This window comes from Biomphalaria glabrata, chromosome 1, assembly GCF_947242115.1.
Source record: "Biomphalaria glabrata chromosome 1, xgBioGlab47.1, whole genome shotgun sequence".
Lineage (NCBI taxonomy): Eukaryota > Metazoa > Mollusca > Gastropoda > Planorbidae > Biomphalaria > Biomphalaria glabrata.
This window is the reverse complement of record NC_074711.1, coordinates 49,082,086-49,106,462: the sequence shown is the minus strand read 5'-3', so window position 1 is coordinate 49,106,462 and position 24,377 is coordinate 49,082,086. Positions and strand designations below refer to the sequence as shown.

Genomic DNA, 24,377 nt, shown 5'->3' with positions numbered 1-24,377 from the left:
GTCCCACAAATACACTCGCTGATCGCATTTCATTGTAGTTATCAGACTTTGGGGCAACTTTTCTATATAGAAAGTATTCCTTCATCTTTGAATGAGTCTAACGACAAGTTTAGAAACACAATGATTAGTGGTGGAACAAAATGATTAGTGGTGGAACAAAATGATTAGTGGTGGAACAAAATGATTAGTGGTGGAACAAAATGATTTGTGGTGGAACAAAATGACTTGTTATACGCTGGAACAAAATGATTTGTGGTGGAACAAAATGATTTGTTATACGGTGGAACAAAATGATTTGTGGTGGAACAAAATGACTTGTTATACGGTGGAACAAAATGATTTGTGGTGGAACAAAATGATTTGTGGTGGAACAAAATGATTTGTTATACGGTGGAACAAAATGATTTGTTATACGGTGGAACAAAATGATTTGAGGTGGAACAAAATGACTTGTTATACGGTGGAACAAAATGATTTGTTATACGGTGGAACAAAATGATTTGTGGTGGAACAAAATGATTTGTTATACGGTGGAACAAAATGATTTGTTATACGGTGGAACAAAATGATTTGTGGTGGAACAAAATGATTTGTTATACGGTGGAACAAAATGATTTGTTATATGGTGGAACAAAATGATTTGTGGTGGAACAAAATGACTTGTTATACGGTGGAACAAAATGATTTGTTATACGGTGGAACAAAATGATTTGTTATACGGTGGAACAAAATGATTTGTTATATGGTGGAACAAAATGATTTGTGGTGGAACAAAATGACTTTTTATATGGTGGAACAAAATGATTTGTTATACGGTGGAACAAAATGATTTGTTATACGGTGGAACAAAATGATTTGTTATACGGTGGAACAAAATGATTTGCGGTGGAACAAAATGATTTGTTATATGGTGGAACAAAATGATTTGTTATATGGTGGAACAAAATGATTTGTGGTGGAACAAAATGACTTGTTATACAGTGGAACAAAATGATTTGTGGTGGAACAAAATGACTTGTTATACGTTGGAACAAAATGATTTGTTATACGGTGGAACAAAATGATTTGTGGTGGAACAAAATGACTTGTTGTACGGTGGAACAAAATGATTTGTTATACGGTGGAACAAAATGATTTGTGGTGGAACAAAATGACTTGTTATACAGTGGAACAAAATGATTTGTTATACGGTGGAACAAAATGACTTGTTATACGGTGGAACAAAATGATTTGTTATACGGTGGAACAAAATGATTTGTTATACGGTGGAACAAAATGATTTGTTATACGGTGGAACAAAATGATTTGAAAATTCTGTAACTCAAAACACAGTTTACGCGCCAATTTACAAATGCAGACAACATGCAAAGCGTTAAAAAAAGCAAACAAAACTAAAGTATAAAGTACAAGTAGTATAGAGTAATGACAACATTAATCAACATTAATTAGCATGAATTAACGTGTAATCTTATGTAACGTGTAATCTCTCCCGCCCCCCCCCTCTCTCTCTCTCTCTCACGCTCTCTCTGAAACTGAAAGAAGAACTTCGTTGGCAAGAATGAAATGCTTAAACCACAACAACAACAACAACAACAACAAAGAAAGTCTAAAAGCACGTCACCCGACAAGTTCTGGTGGAACATGGGGGAGATCTTGAAGACCATGAGAAACAGATGAGAACCATGATGAAAAAGATGGACGAAATGAGGGTGGGGACTACACCATCGTTGAATAACTAACCACTACTCAACTAAGACTGCGACTTTACATACAGTTACAAAAACCATAACACTGGTGATGTTAGCGCTATCTGACTGGGATAGCAAACCCTATGGGTGTGGCTCTCATGACAAAAAATACGACGATTGCTGCGACCTTTCCAATAAGCACAGACCTAAGGATGTCAACTAAGTTCGAATCATGATCGAAATGGCAGCGGTTACATTTCTAGAACAGATTTTTATTTCCGCCCCAATACGTTTTCCTGCGTACAAATGTTTGATAGTGTAAGCTTTTACTTCAGCTTCAAAAAACTTTTTTCGGTGCGTAATATTCTTTCGTTTCAGTTGTGTATATATTTATTTCTGGAGTTCCTCTTTGGTTTTCTTACGATGTCGATACAATTGATCAAAACAAATTGCTATCTCCTTTTTTATTTGAAAATACAGAATATTTGTATTTTCGAGTGGGTCTCAAAGTCTCAAACTCAGATCCACAACTGAATTAGTGCTAGTGTAGAGGAGTGGCTTACTGAAATACAACTAATTGAAAGAATCAAAGATGTATCAAATGTTAAGGGATACAATTCATGCTTTGCTCTACTAAACTTATATAAATTAATTATATGCATAAGGATTAGTAAACTTTCCAAACTTACCTGATTTTTTTTCTTTTGCAACGTTGACCGGCCAATACAACAGAAATACTAACAGATAAGTTTGATAAATCCACCTGATGGAACAGGGCATGGCTGACTTTTGGCGGAAATCAACATGTCGCTCCTAAAACTTATCCCAGGTATGAAACCTCATGAGCGCAATACTGGATTTCCACATTGCCATGCACATTGAAAATAATTTCCTGGAGAGACAATACATAAAACAAGCAAAATATAAAAATACTTATAAAAAAAAACCAGAAAGTTTATCTAAGGGAAAGAACATTACATATGCAACCATATATCTCAATAATGTAAAAGTTATTTCCCTTTTTCGATGTGAAAAAAAAAAAAACAATAATTAAAAAATAAAATAAATAAATTATGACTTTTATATAGCGCTACTTTCATGCTTATAGCATACTCAGAGCGCTATGGTCTAATCTCATTTGTGGACCAGTGGGGGGAGGGGTATCTGGGAGTAGGTTTTCCGTGCTGTTAGTAAACACAACTCAGCACGAGTCGGGTGTCGAACCTCGAGCCCCCTTCATAGGTAGCCAAGCCAAGTTCAAGCGTACTTTGTCTCTCGACCACTCTTCCCATAATTAATAAATTGACTTATTGGTTAATTTGTTAATTGATTCATGTTTGGTAGGTATTTTAAATACTTTTTTAAAGTTTCTATTTGACCCAAGAACTTCTACGATTATCTAAAGGGACAAAACCTTATATATTTAGCCATATATCGGAATGCTGAAGGATTAATTTCCCTTGCTGGTGTCAAACAAAACAATTAATTACTAGTAATTCATTGACTAATTGTTGTATTTAGTGGCCCCCTAAACGAGAATAGCCGCTTTTGTTTTCCGTCCGACGTTCCCGTTCAGATCTCGTAAACTAGAAAAGGAGAGAGGACTCTTACAGTCTCTTACGTTTCCACTCTACCGCCCCGACGAAAACATGACGTTTTAAGACAGAACAGTTAAATATGGCGACAGAGTCTATGTAATTGCGAAAGAATTTCAAATCATTATTTAAAGAAAAACTATTGAAGGAAATTTAGAATTCATAACAAATTTTTAAGTAGAAGAGTAACAGTTGAGATGAGTTCTGAGACCAATTTTTTTTTCTAGTCGCCTTTTCCCAACCTTTACTCAATCAGATTTTATTTTTCTATTGTATAAATAACTCTGGGACTATAACTCACAATTTTATACTTCAATCCAAAAAAAAAAAAAAAATCTAATTGGTCTACCTGATTTCTTTTCCATCTTCCGAATTTTTTTTTTTTTTGTTTTTTTACATTTTATTATAGTTCTTAACAAAACAAAATTAATAACTTGCATATGATTTTTTAAAATATTATCATTTAAAGACATTTTCTTTCGGCGGCGACAATCAAAGCCTTAATCTGAATCTGTGGAGTATCTTTTCTTTTCAAGGAACACATCTGTTGTATTTGCAATGTACTTAGGGGCCTATAAATTAACATAATAATTTTCAAAAGTAAAAACACTTTTCAAAAGGTTGTTAAAAATTAGACATTTTGCGCGCGTCCAATCAGTCGAATATCTAAAGAGCGCTTAACTATCGTTCAGTTTGCGTCCTATTTTGACAAAAAAGCCTACTACAAAAGGTCTCACTTAACATGAAGATAATAATACGTTAAATACGCGTAATAAAGATATACTTACTCTACTTGTATCTCGATTGTAACTCACACTTCAGTATCGACCAATGTCCTTACGTATTTTATTTTACTAAATTTGACCTGCATTTTGAAATAGGAGCTGTGGGTGCCAGGAGAATGCGTTTTTGGCAGTGAAAAACCCAAGAAGGCACTTGGCGTCGGGGCGGAACCGCTGGTGGAGCTTGCAGCGCTTCCCGGACCCCCTAGCTGACAAGGGAAGGGCCACCAGCGTGACTTTTTGTTTTTACCGAAGTTTGAGAAACACTGTTCTAGTTATATATATATATATATATATATATATATATATATATATATATATGTGTGTGTGTGTGTTTAAGCCTAGGGTTAAGGTTCACTAAGCGTTAGGTTTGGGGTTTGAAAAAAAATCGCCCACTCAAAAGTTCTGGATCCGCTACACTAAACGAATACGTGCTTTTGTGTGTCAAAATGTGTAAAAACAAAATGGAATGTAGATTGAACTTTAACTATTTGATGTGTTGGGAATGGAGGTAAAAAAAAAAGGTAATAGAATTCTTGGGTGAAGGAGCGTTACGACGCCACAAAAAAAGGGGGCCCTACCAAAATCAATATAGAGGATGTGAAATGCTTTAATATAGAATTAAGAAGCCGAAGCAAAGTCAGTGATTGTATGTAGAATTTTTAAAGAATGGTGACAGAGGCAATTCTAACAAATGATAGTAAAAGTCTCAGGGCGTTCTAATTGAACCTAACTTACTAGAACTACAAATCAAGGGAGGGGGTGGACGACGAATTTTAGTAGAGAGATCGCACAATTTATATACGAATTCTATACTTATATTAATAATATATACTAACTATTTTAATTTTTAATCTATTTTTGGATTATATCGCCCCCTCTCTCTAGTATGTTGGCCGATTTGGTGGGGTAGGGTGGGACGATTGCATCAATTTCGCCCCCCCCCCCTTAAATTTCGAGTGGGGGGCGGTCCAATTTTTTTTACAGAAATCACATGTTGTTAACATAATGATAAAAGCTACTTATTGATATATACCGTAACTAATCTTTATATTATGTCGTTCCCCTTCTAGTATATTGGCCGCTTCTGTTGCGGTGGCGAGTGGGGGGGGGGGGCGATTGCATCTACTGCCCTCCCCACTCTAGACCTTATTGATATTTGAACTAATTGATATTTAAACCCATTTGTATATTATGCCACACTACAATCTAATCTCAAATTAAATCATTAGTAAATATAAAATGAAAGGATTGTACCAGGGGGTAGGGGCGACAGATGTAATCACCCCTCCCCACCGGGCAGACCAATACATTTTCTTTTGTATTATTGTTTAGAAATTACAAAATGTTTTACGAAAAAATCTGAAAAAAAAAAATATGGGAGCGGGGGGGGGGGGGACGGCCAAAATATAATGTAGGACATTGGGACGAAATGGGTTAGGTGAGAAAAAGTTATACAGAATTTACAGGCCAGAAGTGAGTGTGTCTGGTGGGGGGGGGGGCGTTTCAAAGCGTGCTGTTCCAATTAAATAGAATACACTGGCTAAAAGGGGGAGTGTTGAAATGCGGGCAGTTTTACTGAAAGGGCGAAAAGTATTCTATCAGCATTGCAAGATGTAATGAGAAAAAGGGCCCAGACCAAACAATTTTACAATTTAAATATTAGGTCTAAGAACTGACTAGCAGAAGAATAGTCAGGGAGTGTCAGTCTTTAGATTATTATTGTGAGCCTCACTAGCTGCTGAATCATTGACTCCCAAGAGTTGTTTTTATGTTCTGTTAGTTCAAAATGTCGTTGTAGATGGCGACTAGAATAGAAAGTATCTTGTCTCCCATGTACATTCCAAAAACAGCGCAGCTCACATCCAGACATTTTACGTTGCGTCTTTTGCGTCTGTGATTATAGGGCCCTGGTTCATTCGTGTCATTCTGATTCTTAGTCTCCCACTTCCCGTGGAAGAAAAAAAAACCACAACAATGTAACCAGTTAGTACTTTCTATGTGATACTAACAACTAAATACCTTTCACTTTCACGGTTTTTCTTGTTCAATCCTGACCTATATAATTGAACATTAAATAAGAGTACTCTCGTCTCATAATTATTATTTTGCAATTTCTAGATACATAATCTATATCTAGAAAGATCAAGGTAATCAATCTACTTAAATGTACAACCTAAAATCATAATTCAAATCAAAAGACTTGAATTATTTCAATCTAGGAATTTCGAAACAATGGAATCAATGGAAAATATCAGTAAATGGTTTTACTTCATAGATTTGCGTGAATACATAGTTGTTGTTGTTTTTAATTAATTCTGTCTAAATTCCTTAAAATGCTTTTGCATTATTTCCAAACTTTGAAAACTAAAGATCATTACGTTTCTAAGACAGAAAAGATTGATTTTTCTAGATTAGGGGTGACTCCCCTTAGGGCTTGAAAAAAAAAGAGTTACGTACATAACAATATATATATATATATATGTCTGTGATCTGATCGTGTTTCCGTTTTCCTGTCTACGTATGATATATATAGGTATGTGGTACAAGATTAAACTTTCATCCATTTTTAAGCACAATTAAAACTTGTTTTCTATTTTTGGCGTACATTTCCCCTCGACTCACAACTTACTTTTGTAGACATTGTATCTTTTTTTTATGCCATATAAAGACGACATTGACTGAATACGTGTTTTTGAGTGTTAAATGTATAAAAACAAAAAGAAATGTAGGCATAACTTTATTATTTTGTGTGTTAGGTGGAAGTAAAAACAAAGATATAGAATTCTTGAGTGAGAGAGCGTTACGACGCCAGAGCACAAGCGGTATAACTTAGAAGTTATTTTTATTAAAGTAGCTAAATAGTAAAAAACAAGGTTACAAAGACAGTTTGTGTGGAAACACAAAATCAAAATCGGCCCCCGAAGCAGGTTTCAATATTTTCAGAAGAATATTGGTATTAAATTCTATCTGAAGTGGTCCACCCAGGCAGGTAAAAAGGCAGGCATCGATATTTTCAGAAAGAATATCATAATGAAATTCTATCAAAGACAAATGACAGAGAAGAATGGAGAAATAAGGTTGACAAATTCTGTGAGGTGCCCCAAAGGTCCAGCAGACCAAGGGATATGTGAAAGTGAATGTGAAGTTAGATGTGAACCTGTCCTAACGGATGTCTTATAATGAGTATCTAATTGATCTAATTGTTTTGTTAAAGGTCAGTCTCTTATTCGAAGCCCTAAGAGAAGTACATTTCCTTTAAAAAAAAAAATATTTTTTTTTTTTTACAAATTAAACAGATTTATTATTGTTAGTCTAGATCTGTTCCAAATTAATTACATGACTGATCCAAGCTAATTGATATACTTAATTAGAGCTTTGTTTTTTTAAATTTGGTTTGTAAGGAATATTTTCTCAATATAGACAACTCTGCAAACAACTGGCAGCCTTTTTTTTTTTTTTTTTTGTCCTGTGTTTCGGTACACAATGGTGTGGGCAGTAATATAATATGATAATATGAAATACTACTTATTAATTGCTGTTTTAAATTATGTTCAACTTATTTGCATAATAAATAGATTTTTTCTCTTTAAAAAAAAAAGTTAATTTTTTTTTTGTAAATGTACTATTTAGTATGACAGAACTTACATAAATTTTAGTAATAAAATTGTACAAAAAAATAAATTTTAACCAAAAATCTAAAACCATTTGCATAAATGTGTTTAAAAAATGGTAAATAGTCATCTCCCTTACTTAAATGCCCCAAGAGCTTGTTACTATTAATAGTGAATAGTTGTAAAAATGGCGTATTTTTATGAAAAAAACTGCTTGCACAATTGATTTTTTTTTAAATCGATTTTTCGATTTCAGAAAAGAAAAACTTAGCTGTTGCTTAACAACTTTGAATGATCTAAAATTAAATGATGTTCGATTTTCATTTTCTCTTCTCGTTTCTGAGATCTAAACGGGACGGACGGACAAACGGACAGACAGGCCATACAAAACTAATAGCGTCTTTTCCTCTTTCGGGGGCCGCTAAAACGAGTAACTATTAGAAGATTACGGGGGTTGTATTCTTTATGGATTTCGCACTTTTCCGGTAACATATATGGATATAAGTACACTAGCATTACCCACCGGCTTCGTCCGTTGATTTGTTCCCAGGCTTTATATTGTTTATTTAACCATGGACACATCCCTTGGATACTTTCGAGCATCACTTTTCTCCTTCCTCCCCCTCCCCCAACTATACGCCTAAACAAATAGTCATCTTGACACTATCTGACTTCTGCTTGTCAGTTGGTATTTTGAAATATTTGATCGGCTCTGTGATATTTTTGGGGGCTGGTCAGGTTTTACTTTTAACATCCTGCTCCGACCCTCCCACCTCCCCTTTAAAATTGTTATACAAATCGGTTACATCTAATAGGCACGCCCCGCTTTATACCACTACCCCCCCCCAAAACCATATACCCGTGAATTCGATTTACCGTTTTCACTTATTCCCCCCCCCCCTTCCTCCTCCACCCTACTCCTTAGCTTATGTGATGTGTGGCAAAAGTCACTTGGCTACTTATCAAATGGGCTCGAGTTTCAATCCCGACTCAAGCAGAGTTATGTTTGTTGAGCACCTAAAGTCAGCACGGAAACCTGCTTCCAGATACCCTCCCACCTCCCACCCCTAGCCGGCCCAATCATGAGATTGGACCATAGTACTCTGTGAATGCTTTAAGCATGAAAGTTGCATTATAAAAATGGTATTCACGATTATACTATTGCAAATGTTTAATTAGACCTATTGATTCATTAAAACGTGTTCATATGTTTGCAAAGAAATGTTTATGTGTAGTGCTGTAGGCCGAGTGACGTAAGCGGTGTCTAGTTTGTTTTTTCTTTGAAGTCATTCGGAAAATTTTAATTTAGCAAGTCTTGGAGACCCTAAAAGAAAGTTGCCCAAGTCTATGAACACAATGGACCTCATTCACCAATCGTAAACAAACAACATTTAGCCACGTGAAAAATATTGATAAAACAACGAAAAAAAAACACGTTTCACGTGATAGCCTTTGTGTATTACATAATTTGTATAGAAGAGATAGAGAATCACTTGGCTAAATGGTGTTTGTTTACGATTGGTGAATGAGGTCCTTTAGAATTTACTAGTCGACCGGCGGCGTACCATACGCCGCTATTTTGCAGGGCCGGCCTAAGGTCACTGCAACCTATGCGACCGCATTGGGCCCAGCACTATCATAGGACCCGCGCTAATTCTAGGTGTATAAATTATTAAATTAAACCATTATATAACTTATAAAAGATTTCCCGCGGCCTCCTGTCGATTTACCAGAAGCTCCTTGAAATCTCCTGAAATTGCAAAAGATACGAAAAAGTCCTGAAAATATCCTGAAATTATTAAAATCTTTTGAAAACGAGCGCGATAAAAAAACGGCATTATGCAATACCCGTAATTGTGGAATCTAGTGAAAGAAGCTTCTCGCGCCTCAAACTAATGAAGAATTACTTGAGGTCAACCATTTTCGTAGATAGATTGAAACATTTGGTAATTCTTGCTATTGAGCGTGATTTACTGTATGACTTCGCTACACGCAAAGCTCGTAAAGTAATTCTGTGCGTAATGAAGAATGAATAAAATGCAAAGATGAATATATTTTCTAATACAATTTCACTTATTATCCGTATCCCTACCCAAACTGGGCCCCGCGAAATCCGTTTCGCATTGGGCCCCACAATGGTCATGTCCGGCCCTGCTATTTAGTGACGTGTGAATACAGGGTGATTACTTGTTCTATTTCCATGACTTCTTAATCACAATGTTTAATCCTGGCGCTGCTATTTGGTGTCGGGTGAATACAAATAGTTCTCCCCACCCCCCTCTTCTTTTTTTCCCCTCTGAAATTACGTGGGATAACTCTAGTCCGTCCAACTTGCAGAAATAAAAGAGTGATCTTTCCATTACTTGGTGTCCAAACTCTTGAGCCAGGAAGAGAATTTTATATATATATAATTTTATATATATAATATATGATAATTTTTCAAAAGGTTTAGATAAAAGTGAGCAAAAAGATGCTATCTTATTAGATTTTTTCCAAAGCTTTTGACAAAGTTCACCACCATAGTTTGCTTCAAAAATTAAAATATTTTGGCATTCATGGTCCATTGCATCAGTGGATTAAGGATTTCCAGATAGAGAGGAGAGAACAAACTGTAATAATAAATGGCTCTAAATCAACACCAATAACAGTAAACTCAGGTATACCTCAAGGAACAGTCTTATGTCCACTACTATTTTTAATTTACATAAATGATTTACCCAATCGCATTAGTTCAGGAACAAAAGTCAGATTATTTGCAAATGATTGTCGCAGATTTGGCGGTTTCCTTTTCGCTTGTATAGATGGACAATTGTGGCATTTTTAAAGTCTTATGCTATTGACTCTTGTTTCCACATAATTAAAAACACCTCACGAAATCTTTCAATCAGAGCTAATCCACCTTTTTTGTAGACCTCTGCGGGAATGGAGTCAACTCCTGTGGCTTTTCCGCTTGCGAGCTGTTGAATGGCAAAATCGGTTTCATTTTTTCATTTATTGGTACTTGCTGTAGCCTGTCTATGGCTGCTTCATTTATAATGGAAGGTGTATTGAGAACCTTTTTCAAAGTGCTCGGCCATGCGTTTTAGGATTTCTTCCTTATCTGTCAATAGGATTGTCCCATCAGCATTTAGTAGAGGGGATGATCCTGACTCTGTGGCATGGAAGAAGTTATTCGTGTCGTGCTTGTCATCAAATTCCTGTATTGTTTCCACTTTTTTGCTTAGCCAGGTATCTTGCATTTGGCGTAACTGTTTTTGCACATTTTTTTTGCGGATGTTTGTGAATGCATCTTTAGTAGACTGGGATTGTTCAGATGCAATTTATGGAGCTTGTGCTTTTCATCTAATAGTTTTCTGATCTCAGTAAAGTTTTCATCAAACCAGTCCTGATGCTTTCTCTCCATAGGTCCGATTATGCTTAATTCTGTGCTATGGATACCTTCTTTAAAGCATTCCCAGCTTTTATCTACATTTGATTCAGTTAGAAGGGTGGACTTGAGGCAGTTCTCTATTGCATCTGCAAGCGACTTTTCAGTTTTGCCATCTGTGACAAGTCAAAAACTCGCTGTCAGAGTCACTCAAATTTATCACAGCATAAATTATTATTTTTCATTATTTATTTATTTTATTTTAATTATTTCCCCGTCCTACCCCCAAATTCTCCACCCGCGCAACCTTTTCCTCTCCAGGCTAGACTTAGTTGACCACATTGAAGATAGCTAGGCCGCGTCTTTCGACTTATCTTCCCTTGACCGGGACAAAGATAGACACGTTCTCTTTGATCGTACCGGCCGGATGTCTGACGGGCGCAGATGACACCACCTTGTGTGGAATGCAAGTCACTCCCCCCCCCTTCTCCCACGCCTCTCTTTGATCTAAGAGATTACCCTGGTCAACACACCGCGTGATATTCCAAGGTGCGACTCCCACCTCGAGTCAAATCCACCCACGTGTAAGATAAATCTTAGCCTAGGACATTTCCTGTGTCCGCCCACATTCTCCAGGCCTGTATATAAGGTAAATTAAATCAAGTCAGACTCTCTCTCCTTTCTCATTCGTGCTGAGCTATCGAGTCTGGACTCTATCATTTATTATCCCTCCTAGAGGAATACCTGGTGCCTCCCTCAGGTGTCTGCCTATTTATTTATTGGATCAACGATCTATTCATCTGCCTATTTATTTGCTATCGAGAATCACCTACTGCCTATTTAGGTGCTTAGTGCTATTCAGCACTGCACTTGCCTACTGAGATCTACTCAACTCTACCACTTGGCGCTATCGGCATTGCCCGCCTATTCGACAGCCCACCTGTCAAGCTATTAGGTGCGACGTCCCTATAGATTCAGATCTGTGTGAGACGTCATAGCTACGCCAACCCTCTGCAACTCACTGGACATATCCTGTCAACTACGCTGCCCACGGCAGATCAGCTCTGCCCGCAGTAACCTTGTGCCCACGGTAGTCGGCCACCCGCCCTACTGTGCCCACTACAGATATCAGAACTTTGGACTGAAACTCCACAAGAACTGAATCACCGGCGTCCCTCTATCCGCTAGAGCGCCACCTCCAGCTGCAGAACCCCAAGCCGGAACACAGCCAGCTGCGACATCAACAGGCCAACCAGCTAAGTCAGAGGACAAAGTGACCTACTCTCTTATTAAATGCACGAGTGATGATTAAATCTAGTATTCACTAGAGATAGATGCTACCCCCCCCCCTTTTTTTCATTCGTATATGTATATTTATGTAAATAAATATTCTTTTATTTTTAACTTTTGTATCTATCTTTCGTTGCTTGTCTCGTTGCGTGTCTGCTCCCGATTCATATGCTGATAGGTTGGTGTGTGATAGCTTTAAAAATAATCATCCCCTAGACATTAAACGCGCCAAACACACGTCACATTTCCCCACCTGTCACACCATCTGCTAAGCTGGTCGTGTTTAGCCTTTTTAGGGGTTTAGATTTTTGCGGACGTCTCTTTGGTTGAATACGAATGTTTAGTTTTGTGAAGATGAGGCGCTGGTCTGTTCCACATTCTGCACCACAGCAAGATTTGGTGACACGTATGTCCTGACGGTCAGATTGTCTGGTGATGACGTAGTCTATGATGTGCCAGTGTCCTGAGCGGGGATGCATCCAGGAAGTTCGCTTTCTCATTGGGAGACTGAATATTGTGTTTGATATGAGCAGCTTGTGTTAGGCACAGGTTTGGGGTAGTAATAATGTTGCACTGACCTATCCTGAATTTGCCTAAGACTCCTTTCCAGATGTGATGGTCAGATCCGACTCTTGCGTTGAAGTCAACGAGAATGAGTAGCTTATCTGTTTTTGGAATATCAAGTATGGTTGAGTTTAGTTCGTCGTAGAACTTTTCTTTACATCATCTGGGTTGGTCATGGTAACAGCTAACAATAAAAATGTGTTTCTTTCCGTTTTGTAAAGGCAGCTTTAGGGTCATGAACCTGTCACTAATTTCTTTTGGACTAGTTTAGATATTAATGATGTTTTTCTGGCAAAGCCGACTCCAGAATCACGTCGTAATTAAGTGCTTCTACCGCTCCAGAAGAAAGTCTATCCAGATCCTCTTTCGCAGAGTTCACCTTCATCTGCAAGCCGAGTCTCACTCAGTGCTTGCTATGTCTATGTTGTATCGGTGAAGCTCCCTGGTTACTAGTGCAGTTCGTCTTGGTGGTCTTTCAGATGTGTCGTTGTCAAGTAGTGTGCGCACATTCCATGCGCCTATGGTAAGAGGAACTATCCTCGTCTTTTTCTTTGAATTTCTACCGCTTGTGTAGGGTTCCCGCCAACTGCGGTAGGCTGGCTAGGGAAGTTTAGAATAGGCATTTTTTGTGGCACCTTTTCTAGCCATGTCCTCATGCTATGAAGGTGAGCAGTGCACTCCTAAATCATCATCATCAAACTCCATTAGAGTGAGGGCTTGAGAGGCTCAAATCCTCTCTTGGAAAAGCCCTGGACAGAAACCCTGCTGTCTTGCGTAGTGCATGTCACCATACAGATCGAGAATTTTTGGTTTCCCAGACCTGTCGAGACGGAGATCAGCAAGTCTGGGGCAGTCAAACAGTATATGAGGTACGGTTTCCTCTTCTTCCCCGCAGCGGGGGCACCGTGAATCGAAATTTGACAATAGCCGCGAGAAATATGAGCCAACAGGACAGTGGCCTGTCCTGCACTGTGCTATAATAGCTTATTAAGGCCTGGACAGCCTCCACCACGGGGAAGTGCGGTCAGGGCGCCTCATGCGCTCCCATACAGCCTGTTCAGTGGGTGGAATTTGTTCTCCCTGGTGGGCCAAGGAGTCTGCAATAGTGTTGCCAGTCATACCAATGTGACTCGGTACCCACTGCTTTATTACAGGGGTGCCATGGCGTTGTTTTATGTTGTGTGAAGCCATGATGACAATGTCGATATTGTGAGGCCATGGTCCGGGGCTTTGCAAAGCCTGTAGTACAGATTTTGAGTCAGTGACCACAACAATCTGTGTTGCCCTCAAATGTCCCTCGCCGAGTTGAGAGTCAATGACTTTTAAGGCTTCACAGATTGCCATGGTCTCCGCATCAAAACTGTAAACACTACCACATGGTTCAAAGATTTTGACTGTGTAAGAGCCAAGAAAGTCGATGTAGGCTCCATAGCCTGCTCTTCCAGAATCTATTGATGCCGACCCATCAGTGTATGCAAAAATAGCACAGGGCTTGATGGTATTGTTATGACCCTATTGGCGGCGAAAAGGGTTAACTATAGGCTCAGCTGACACACACGTGAATCACTCAGGTCAGCGGGGCCTTGGACAAGGGACAGTACTACGATTACACGATTACACGCAAATATGACCAATGTTATGGTCATGTGATCGAAAGCCTGCGTGTACGAGTGACACAGTGTGTAGGAAAGCGGCAGTTCAAGACCGGAGAGCGTCGAGACCGGGACTGTTAGTCGGCCATGAAGTCGGTCCTGGTTGAGTCCTCATGTGTTGATGTACAAGTCCAGAAAGAGAGACAGTAGAGTTTTGTACGGTGATGTACAGAGTGACATTTTAGTTGTTGATGTGTTTGATGCCAATTGTCTAGTATTGGCTGTTATCTACTTATTCACTCATTATTAAAGTACCAGATTATTTAGAGCTCTTGTTGTCAGGTTCTTGATGTGTTAGATGTGCTGTGTTGTGTTTAGCAGTGTTTACAGAAGGCCTGATTAGGAGAGAGATCGTAACAGTATTAATGGTCTCCAGAGCTAGGATTTGAAGGTCGTTAGATGAACGGCTTTGCTTAGTGGCATTAGGGTCTTCTTATTTCAAGCGTATGTCTGGGGTCGTTGGGCGACACCAAGGGGGAAGGGGATGAAAGCGTTGAATGTTTTGTCGGTTGGTGGAGAGGCCAGCTTCATCAGATAGTCTAGTGGCATGATGCATAAAAGACTGCATCTGGATACGTCTTCTGCATCTCCAACCATCCACTAGTTTTCTAGCTGGGAGGTATTCATCCAGCCTTTTATACCGCTCATAGCAGGTCAGTACTGACCTTTCCCTCCTAAGGTTTAGTGGACCTATATTAGCCATTATTTCAGCCGCATTTACTGGACTTGTCCTAAAGGTTCTACAGACAAATCTAAGTGCTTGGGACTGTATTTTATCAAGTTGTTCAAGAGCAGTCCTAGAGCCATAAATTTGCACAGGTAGGCTGTAGTCTATCTGTGATCGGACTGCTCCTAAATACAGGGATCGGAGCATGTCTGCTCGGGCTCCCCACTTCGTGGATGCCAGCTTCCGCACAATGCAAAGTTTCCCTGAGGCCTTTCTTACAACATCCTGGATGTGCTCACACATTTTTAGTTTGCGATCTAAAGTTACACCAAGGTACTTGGGTAGCTTTTCCATGCTGAGAGCCACTCCGTTGAGGGAGAGCTGGAAAGGTTGCCCGAGAATGCCAGTCCCGAGCGTGAACAGAGAATAGACCGTCTTGGAGGTGTTTATTTCTATCCTCCATTTTTGTGTGGATGAGCAGAGCGTATGAAGATCTTCTTGTAACACTTTTTGTATAGAGGTTGCACTTCTTCCGGATTTCCAAAGGACAATATCATCAGCATATAGCAGCTTTTGGCATTTTAGCTGAGCCGGAAGGTCATTATGAAGGCCGTGAAAAGGGCGCATGACAGGACGGAGCCCTGGGGGAGGCCGTGCTCGAGGGTCATTTCCCCTGAGACTTCTCCGTACATCCTTGTTCTTATTGTACGCTCTTGTAGGAAGTCTCTAATCCAGTAATATATCCGTCCCCGCACCCCCATGGTTCTTATCTTATGAAGCAAACCAAGCCGCCATACTTTATCATATGCCTGTTTTAAGTCAATGAAGACTGCGTATGTGCTTTCGGTCCTTTGGAATCCATCTGCTAAGCTCTGCACAAAGATGTTGACTTGGTCTATAGCGGACATTCCAGCCCTGAAACCAGCCTGTTCTGGAGCTATAAGACGGGCACGCTCAAGGTACCAAACCAGACGCTCATTTACCATTTTTTCAGCCATCTTTCCCACACAAGATGTGAGTGAGATGGGCCTGTAGCCCTCAGCAGTGGAAGCATCTTTTCCCTTTTTCGGTATAGGAATAATGGTGGCACGTTTCCAGGCCTCAGGTTCTATTTACGAATGCCAAGAGCACGGCCCTTCCTTTCCCCCCTACATGATTAAGCATTTCGGGGGTGATACCTGTCGGATTAAGATTTGGCCGTTTTGGGTGTCTAGGGGATTTTATAGTTTGAGAATCCTTACTTGCACATATAAACTACAAGCACAGCGTTATAATGCAGGCAACAAATACTATATTTAGATGTAAACTTATGTACAGTTTATTATACAAAATAAGATAATGAAAGGTGAAATGCTGTACAGTTGCTAGTATGGGATCTAGCGTATTTACATATATAGGACTATCATCATCAGATACTAGAACCAAGTGGTCTGAGTGTCATTACGCTGCTTGATTAGCTTTAGGTCCTGTGCCGCACTGATGAGACGGGTGTGGCTAGTACTGACGCTGTCTGCTGGTGGGCTGGTGTAGTGGATCCAGGCTCCGGTTGCAGTCCAACTTGTATGGTTGCAGAGCTAAGCTGCGTCTACCAATCAGTCAAGCCAGCGTTGTTACTTGGACTCTTGAAGGATGAGTAGGACTGATGTCTGCAGATCTGTTATCAGCTTTAGGTTGCTAAGATTTCGGGCGGATGTAGCCTATAGATAAAAGCTGCAATGATATGATGTGTGCGTCGGTTTAGCCATAATGATAACACTGGGAGGTAGATGCCTTTACGTGAAGGACATCTTCAGACTGATGTAAGGAAACTATTAGCTAGTTTCATAAATATCAAAGGGAACTAACTAACTCCGAGCCATAACAAAAGAATAAAGTGTCCCATCAAGGGAGGTAACAATCATAATGGAGACTCCCATAAAGGGAAATAACAAACAGTGATAAGTGATATATGATAAGTAATTCAAGTGATGTTCACCCGTCACGGTGAATAGCAAGTACATACATCGCTTAGATAAATGAGATGAAAGGGGAAGGGGAGATCAACGTCTGATACTCGCCCATGTTCTCACATAAGTAAACATAGAGCATAAGTAAATACATACTCAGTAATAAGACATGTTTACAGAAATGTTATGATAATCCCCTGCCAAGGAATTAATCAATGATAATATATTGAAGGCTCGTGCTGAGCGCTAATATATCAGAGTTAAATTAATAATAGTTAAAGAGCTAAATACATATGGTGAGAATTGTTAATAAATTCTAGTCCAGATGGCTTGAACTTTTAGCCACAAAGTCATGATAAAAAATATAAGTATAAGTATCTACTTACATTATCCATGATAAGAATGCACAAATATATAAATATATATATATATATATATATATATATATATATATATATATATATATATATATATATATATATATATATATATATACATTACTAAGTAAAATGGTTCTCAAGCACTTCACTAAGTTACATACCACCAATCCAAAGTGAAATAAGGGAATGAAAATAGTCTAGAGCTCAAGCAAGAGATAGATGTGCTCCCTGTGGGCTCTCCAGCGTGAATGAGATCGGACGATGAAGTTTGTCCATATACACGTGGATAGAAAAGAGGGGGGGGGTGAGTGGCGGGAGATAAATGCAAAGGTGGTCTAGACTATCTGGCGTCTTTGACAAGGAGATCCTCGCTTGACCGTGACGGCGTTTCCGGGAGATAGACACCGCGCGAAGGCGCGAGTTGAAAGTCCAGGGAGTTCGCCAGGTGGTCAGAGGATAGAAAGGAGGGGGGGTATCAGAGCTCGGCTGGATCAAAGGAGATTATACCTTGATAATGGCTTTGCGCTAGACGAACGGGGAGACCGCCGCCCGAGGTGTCGAGTTGAATGGCCCCTTTGAATTGACCATCCGCTCCCCACAAGAGGGGGGGGTCAACGGATGTTTGCCAAGATAGGAAAAGGGGAGCGTACTCTTGTCAAGAGTCTAGTGTGACACGTGTCAAGGTTAGGATAGTAAAATGTGACATCGCTGCCATAGGGGGTGGGGTTGGATTGAAGGGGTGGTGGCTGTGTTTTTAGCGCTTGATCGCTAAATTAGTGCAATTGATGATTAATAGCGAGTAAATAAATTAATTAAATGCTTAGACCTGAGTGATATCTTGAGTGAGCTAAAACGGATCGTCACAATACCATCCGGCCCGGGAGCCTTTTTAAGCTGGCATTTCCCAATGGAAGCATTAAGCTCGCCTATCGAGAAGGGGGAGTTCATCGTTCCCTTAGCACTTTCGGTCTGTGGTTCCTTTCGGTCTTTTTTTTTTCATCAGCTTTGCGAGCTTTATCAATGGCTTTGGACATTGGAGACTTCTTGGCAGCCTTGTTGATCTTAGCAAAATATTTGTTCAACAAGGTGGCAATTTTCTTCTTTGATGAAATGGTTACCCCACTGGGTGAAGATAATGGGGTTGCTGTTTTCGTACGCCCAGCATTTTCGAGATTTCTCAGAAGACTCCAAGCCTTAGAGCTATCCCTTAGGTTTAACCTTGCACAGGTGTTGGTCCAACGTTCTCGTTTTTCCCTCTTCACAGACGTTTTGACTAGTAGGCTGAGTCTGTTGTATTTCTGCCTGAGTGTTGGATTGTTTGGGTTCTTTTGGACCTTTTTGTATGCCCTTCTCCGAGCCATAACAAGTTTGTTGATTTCAGCCGTCCAAAAGTTTTTGAATTTTTTACAAGGGTAAGTTCGAGGAATAAACTTTTTAGCCATGCCCAAGATAGCTGTTGTTATTTGACGGTACACAAGGTCGACAGAGCTAGACTCTACATGGATTTTTTCAAGGGCATTGTCGACAGCTGTCTCGTATCCTTTCCAATTAGCCTTACTATAGCACCACTTTCGTGGTTCTTTAGTGGTCTTGGTGTTCATTTTAGAAAGAGTGGCAGTCAGTAATATTGGAAGGTGGTCACTACCAATATCGCCTAGTACTTGATAAGTTATGAAAGATTCCAAGTTAGCAGAGACTAAAGAAAGATCTGGTGGTGTAGGGCTGCTCAGCCGCTCAGGTGGCTGCCGGACTCCACTGCTGCTATGTATCAGTGATGAACGACCATAAAGCCTGAGCCGCCTGAGTGCAGGGTTGCAGCTATGGCTTCCAGTGTGCCAACACCTAACGCTTCACTGCTTGCCTATCGCCACAGGGCTTTGGTTTTGGTTGTATTTGGGGGGGGGGGGGCGGGGGGTGACAAGTGACTTGCGCTGGATTTGTTATTTAAGTGAGGAGGATTCGCGCAACACGTCGACCTCACTCTCTCACCCTAAAGCCCATCCTTTTCCGGAAGCAAAATTTTGTCAAGACGTCCGGGGACGAGTTTGGGTGCAGTGGATGACCAGATACTTTCTGTGTATCTTGTCCTGCTCTAGAGTGCTCCACAGCAATGTGCTGGTATTTGCCTTTCTATCAAGACGTACTAATATTTCTTGTCAAACAGTTAGGTCTAAGGATGAATAGCTAATGCCTTAATTAATCTATGAGATGTAAAGTACGAAGAGAAACGCATTTCTCCCAACAACACACTTTTTGGCTCTTGTGTATTTAGTTGTGGAGGCGCGGTGGCTGAGCGGTAAAGCGCTTGACTTCCGAACCGTGGACCGAAATTCGAATCCTGGTAAAAACTTGGCTTTTTTATTTTGGTATCTTCGGGCGCCTCTGAGTCCACCCAGCTCTAATGGGTACCTGACATTATTTGTGGAAAAGTAAAGGCGGTTGGTCGTTGTGCTGGCCACATGACACCCTCGTTAACCATAGGCCACAGAAACAGATGACCTTTACATCATCTGCCCTATAGACAATGTCTGAAAGGGAAACTGTTTTATATTTAGTGGTAAAACCAGCATTACAATAACATCACATAATTTTTTGGCATCCTCCAATAGAAAGGCCCCAATAACTTTTAGGCCGCCCAACTTTTGTTGTTGTTGTTGCATCCTTCAAATGAAAGGTCAGTTAAAGCAACGTTTCGAACCCACACACAATCACTGGCTGCATCTCATCCTAGCATATACTCATGCTCCTGCGCTACACAAATGTTTTACCCATAAATTCTAGGAGAACTGGTAAATAATTTATTGAAGCTTTGCTCTTCCAGCGGAACAATTAGAAAGAAGAAACACACTGCAACTTAGTCCACTCTTTACATATTGTTTTTATTTTATCAGTCATCGATCTAGATCTAGGTAGGCGCCTTATTTAGAATAACCCATGTTATACATCTCCAACCAAAAAAAAAACTACACACTTACACTTTTAATTGGCCCTTACTTTTACTGTGACAGTTTTAAAATTTTAAATTTTTAATTTAGAAATAGAGAGGCCTACTTGTAGATCTAGATCTAGTCGTTTTCAAATTCTGCTACACATTATTACTAAATGAAGTCTTTAGGTTTCAAGCTGTGATGATTTTCTCCCCCCCCCCACACACACACACTACGTGCGATTTCATACAGATGTTTCGTGTTTTTTTGTAAAAACACATTTGATAATCACACTGATCTAAGCATAATCCCTCTCATTCACTCTGACAATTATCTATATCTAGAGAAAAAATAGATTTATGATCTAGATCTATATCTGTGTAGAAATAGCCTAAACATAAATAAATAAAAACCTAACTAAAGAAAGTTTCAAAGTGTTAATAAATGCTTAAAGTGTAAGGAATTATAATTTTGTACTTTAAACACTTAAATGTCGGCTTTTAAAAACATTTTGGGTCAACATTGTGAATACAAAATCTTTTTTTTAAAATGTCTTATGTTATAGGCTTAAGTAAAAAAAACAACAGGTTTAATATTTGTATAGTGTCGTCCACAGCAAGTGGAAAATTAGTGATTACCAATCAGTGAATCATCAAAAATAAAGATTTGATATTGTAAATTATTTTATAATTTCAACAGAAAGAGGAAAGACAACTTTACAATAGCTTACCTTCTATGTAGAAGTCAGAGATGATAGAATTAACAAGCCTAGTGTAGTCAGGCACGAGATCAAAACACAAACCTCACACCTTTAATGTTCTACCTTATATCCATACGGGAGTAATACTTGAAAGAGATAAATACCAAGTGATGAAAATAATAACAGGGTTATTAGATCTTAACACCGGTACCAAGTTCACGTGCTCGCGCGGTGCCAGCTAGCAATGATGTGCTGCGGAGAGAAAGAGAGGCACGAGCACGTCCACCACAAGATTATTTCCTTTACACATCAACAGTTGTTCTGACTAATCGAGAACCGAACCATAATCTAGGACTAGAAGCCATGTTCTATATAGTCCTAGCATTTCTCCCATGTGAAGAATATACTCAAACCTACTTTTGCCATTTTTCATTAATTGAAATAGAAACTTTACACTTACAAGTTGGTCTCCGTTCAAAAAAATTAAATGCAAATTATTCCTAACATTTTACTACAACCAAAACTAAAACAAATTTTCAAGCCAATGGAAGAAGGAAAGGTCGAATGGGCACCGGGCAATAATGTATACCCGTACCTGAATACCACCTTTACCAAACATCTTCGCCCGTTGATTTGTTCTCCGATTTATCACAATATATACTCTTGTTTTAGAATTCCTTAATTTTCCAAAACCATTTATTTTAAGATTCGAACATGACACCGCCTGTCTAATGCCTTGCTAAATATAGCGTAGAACAAGAAAATATTTTTTTTTAATACTTCTTAAAAAAAAAACAAAGCTTATTTTAAGCAAAGTTGTATCAATTAGTTTGGATCAGTCATGTAATTAAATCTGTAATAGATCAAGGCTAAACATAACATGATTACAAAGAGAGTTTGTAGTATCAAACAAACTTAGAGACGGGTTCGTCGGATCCCTATTGAATCCGCCTATTTGCTAGGAATATTCGAGACGTGATTTTATTTTGATTGTCAAAAGTAATGTTTTAAAGATTCATTTAGCGTTGTAAAAAATGTTGTTGTTTTTCTGTGACATGTTTCGGGCGTTCCTTCAAAGTTAAAGATAATCTACTTCCTAGTCCGAACCTCATGCTGGACGACGAGGGATGGCAACGAGCAGCTATGAACCCAGGGAATGTCGAGATAATCAGTCCCGTCCACTAACAGCACGACCAACTCAATAACAAACTAAAGCCCTTTTATTGATAAAGAGATATTATATATATATATATATATATATTGTGGCTATAATTGCGTCACGCATGTCCTGTGGGACATGACCTGTTTCCCAACAGCGGCAGAGGAGAATATAGAGTTCAGGGAGCAGGAGTGATTCGTTGACTTTCACTACTTCCACTGGGATACCATCACTCCCAGGAGATTTTCTATTTTTTAAGCAGTTAATTGCTTTTTTAGGTCACTAAGGCTCGGAAGCTCATCTAGGCATTCCAGTACTGGAAGATCTGGTAGAGAAGCCAGGGCGACATCGTCTACTGTATTCTGTGTGGCATAGACTTCGAGGTAGTGTTCTGTCCATCGTTCTAGCTGCTTGGTTTGATCTGTAATTTTTTCTCCTGATTTGGATAGAAGGGGGGCAGGCTTAGACACTGTTGGACCCAGGGCCGCTTTAATGACATCAAATACAGCTTTGCTATTTCCTGAGTGGAGACTGTCTTGGATTCTGTTGCAGGTATCCCTCCAAAAGTTGTTAGCATTTTTTCTAGCCATTTGTTTCGCCTCTTTATTAGCACTTTTGAAGGCCTCCAAAGATTTTGGATTAGGCTTTGTCTTGTGAGCGAGGTGTGCAGATCGTTTTTTCTCGATGCAAGGTTCCATATGTGCTAGATTCGCCTCAAACCAGTCTACATTTTTGTGTTTTTGAGGCCCAAAGGCGGTGATTGCCGAACTGTAGATTATGTCTCTTAATTTCTCCCATCTGATAGAGATGTCTTCTTCATCACTTAACGAGGGGATTGAACTGTTTAGGAGCTCGCCAAAGAGTGCACACTTCTCTGGGTCACCTACATGGTTGACGTTAATTCGCCTAGTTCTGGGTTGAGTGGAAGTGTAAGCCTTCTTGAGAAGTAGCTTGATTTTGCTTAGCACTAGTGAATTGTCTGAGTTGCAGTCCGCACTATGGTATGAACGGGTGTGGATGACACTTTTCAGATCCGTCCTTCGGGTGATGCAGAGGTCAAGCTGGTGCCACCTTTTTGAGCGTGGGTGCTGCCAAGAGACTTTATGGCGTTCCTTGCCAGAGAAGAATGTATTTGTTATACACAGTTCATGAGAGCTACAGAACTCGAGTAGCCTTTTGCCATTGTCATTTATTTTGCCAACACCATGAGGTCCCAAGCATTTTGGCCATGCATCATTTCCATCACCAACACGGGCATTAAAGTCTCCATTTATATAGAGGTGCTCGGATTTTGGAATACTTTTAATTACGTCCTCTAGAGCTTGAAAGAATCTGTCTTTGTCCTCTTCTGGTGCAGCAAGGGTTGGTGAGTAAGCACAGATTATATTAACTTTGCATTGCGGTGATGCAAATTTCATGTGTGCTACTCTTTCATTGCCAATGGGAAACATTGCAATGCAGGGTACGAGACTGTTTCTTATTGCGAAGCCGACGCCATGTATTCTAGGGCTTTGTTCTGGTTTTCCTTGCCAGTAGAATGTATAGTTGCTTTCTGTAAGAGATCCACTGTCTGCCAGTCTGGTTTCTTACAGGCAGGCCACATCAATGTTTAGTCTGCTGAGTTCTCTGTCGATAATAGCTGTTTCTCGCATGTCGGTGACGAGTTCAGGGTCAGTATTGAAGCCAGGACACATTGTCCGTATGTTCCAGCTTGCTAAACGCATTAATGTTGAGGGTTTTCTTTTGATTTTATTTGCAGGTGCGGGTGAGCAGCTTGCTTTTTGATTTTGTCTTAGCACCAAGCACCCAGTGGTGCGGCAAGCTGTGGCGGGATAGCACTTTATTGTCTGAGGGCTTCTCGGCTTAAGGCAGGCAGTAGCTATCCAGTGAGGCTAAAAAGCCCCTCCTACCGTCAAGAGTGGTCCCTGGCGTTCCAGCTTACGCCAATCAGCTAGGAACTTATCACCGGTAACTACCACTCTCCGTGTTTTTTTTTTCAGAGACATTACTGTCAGAGATGGAGTGACCTCTCCATTGCTGGGGGAA

The 24,377-nt window shown here is 39.7% G+C and overlaps 1 protein-coding gene across 1 annotated transcript in view; it reads right to left on the bottom strand.

Annotated features, from left to right (window-relative positions):
* The window catches only part of LOC106073988 (zwei Ig domain protein zig-8-like), a 121,211-nt gene extending 99,761 nt beyond the window's left edge, over positions 1 to 21,450 (bottom strand). The window contains exons 1-2 of the mRNA XM_056040982.1: positions 21,203 to 21,450; positions 2,378 to 2,580 (exon numbers count right to left, since the gene is read on the bottom strand). Coding sequence (XP_055896957.1) covers positions 2,378 to 2,468 — 91 coding nt within the window. The 5' untranslated portion in view covers positions 2,469 to 2,580; positions 21,203 to 21,450. The remainder of the gene's footprint in view (positions 1 to 2,377; positions 2,581 to 21,202) is intronic.
* Between the last annotated feature and the right edge of the window lie 2,927 nt (positions 21,451 to 24,377).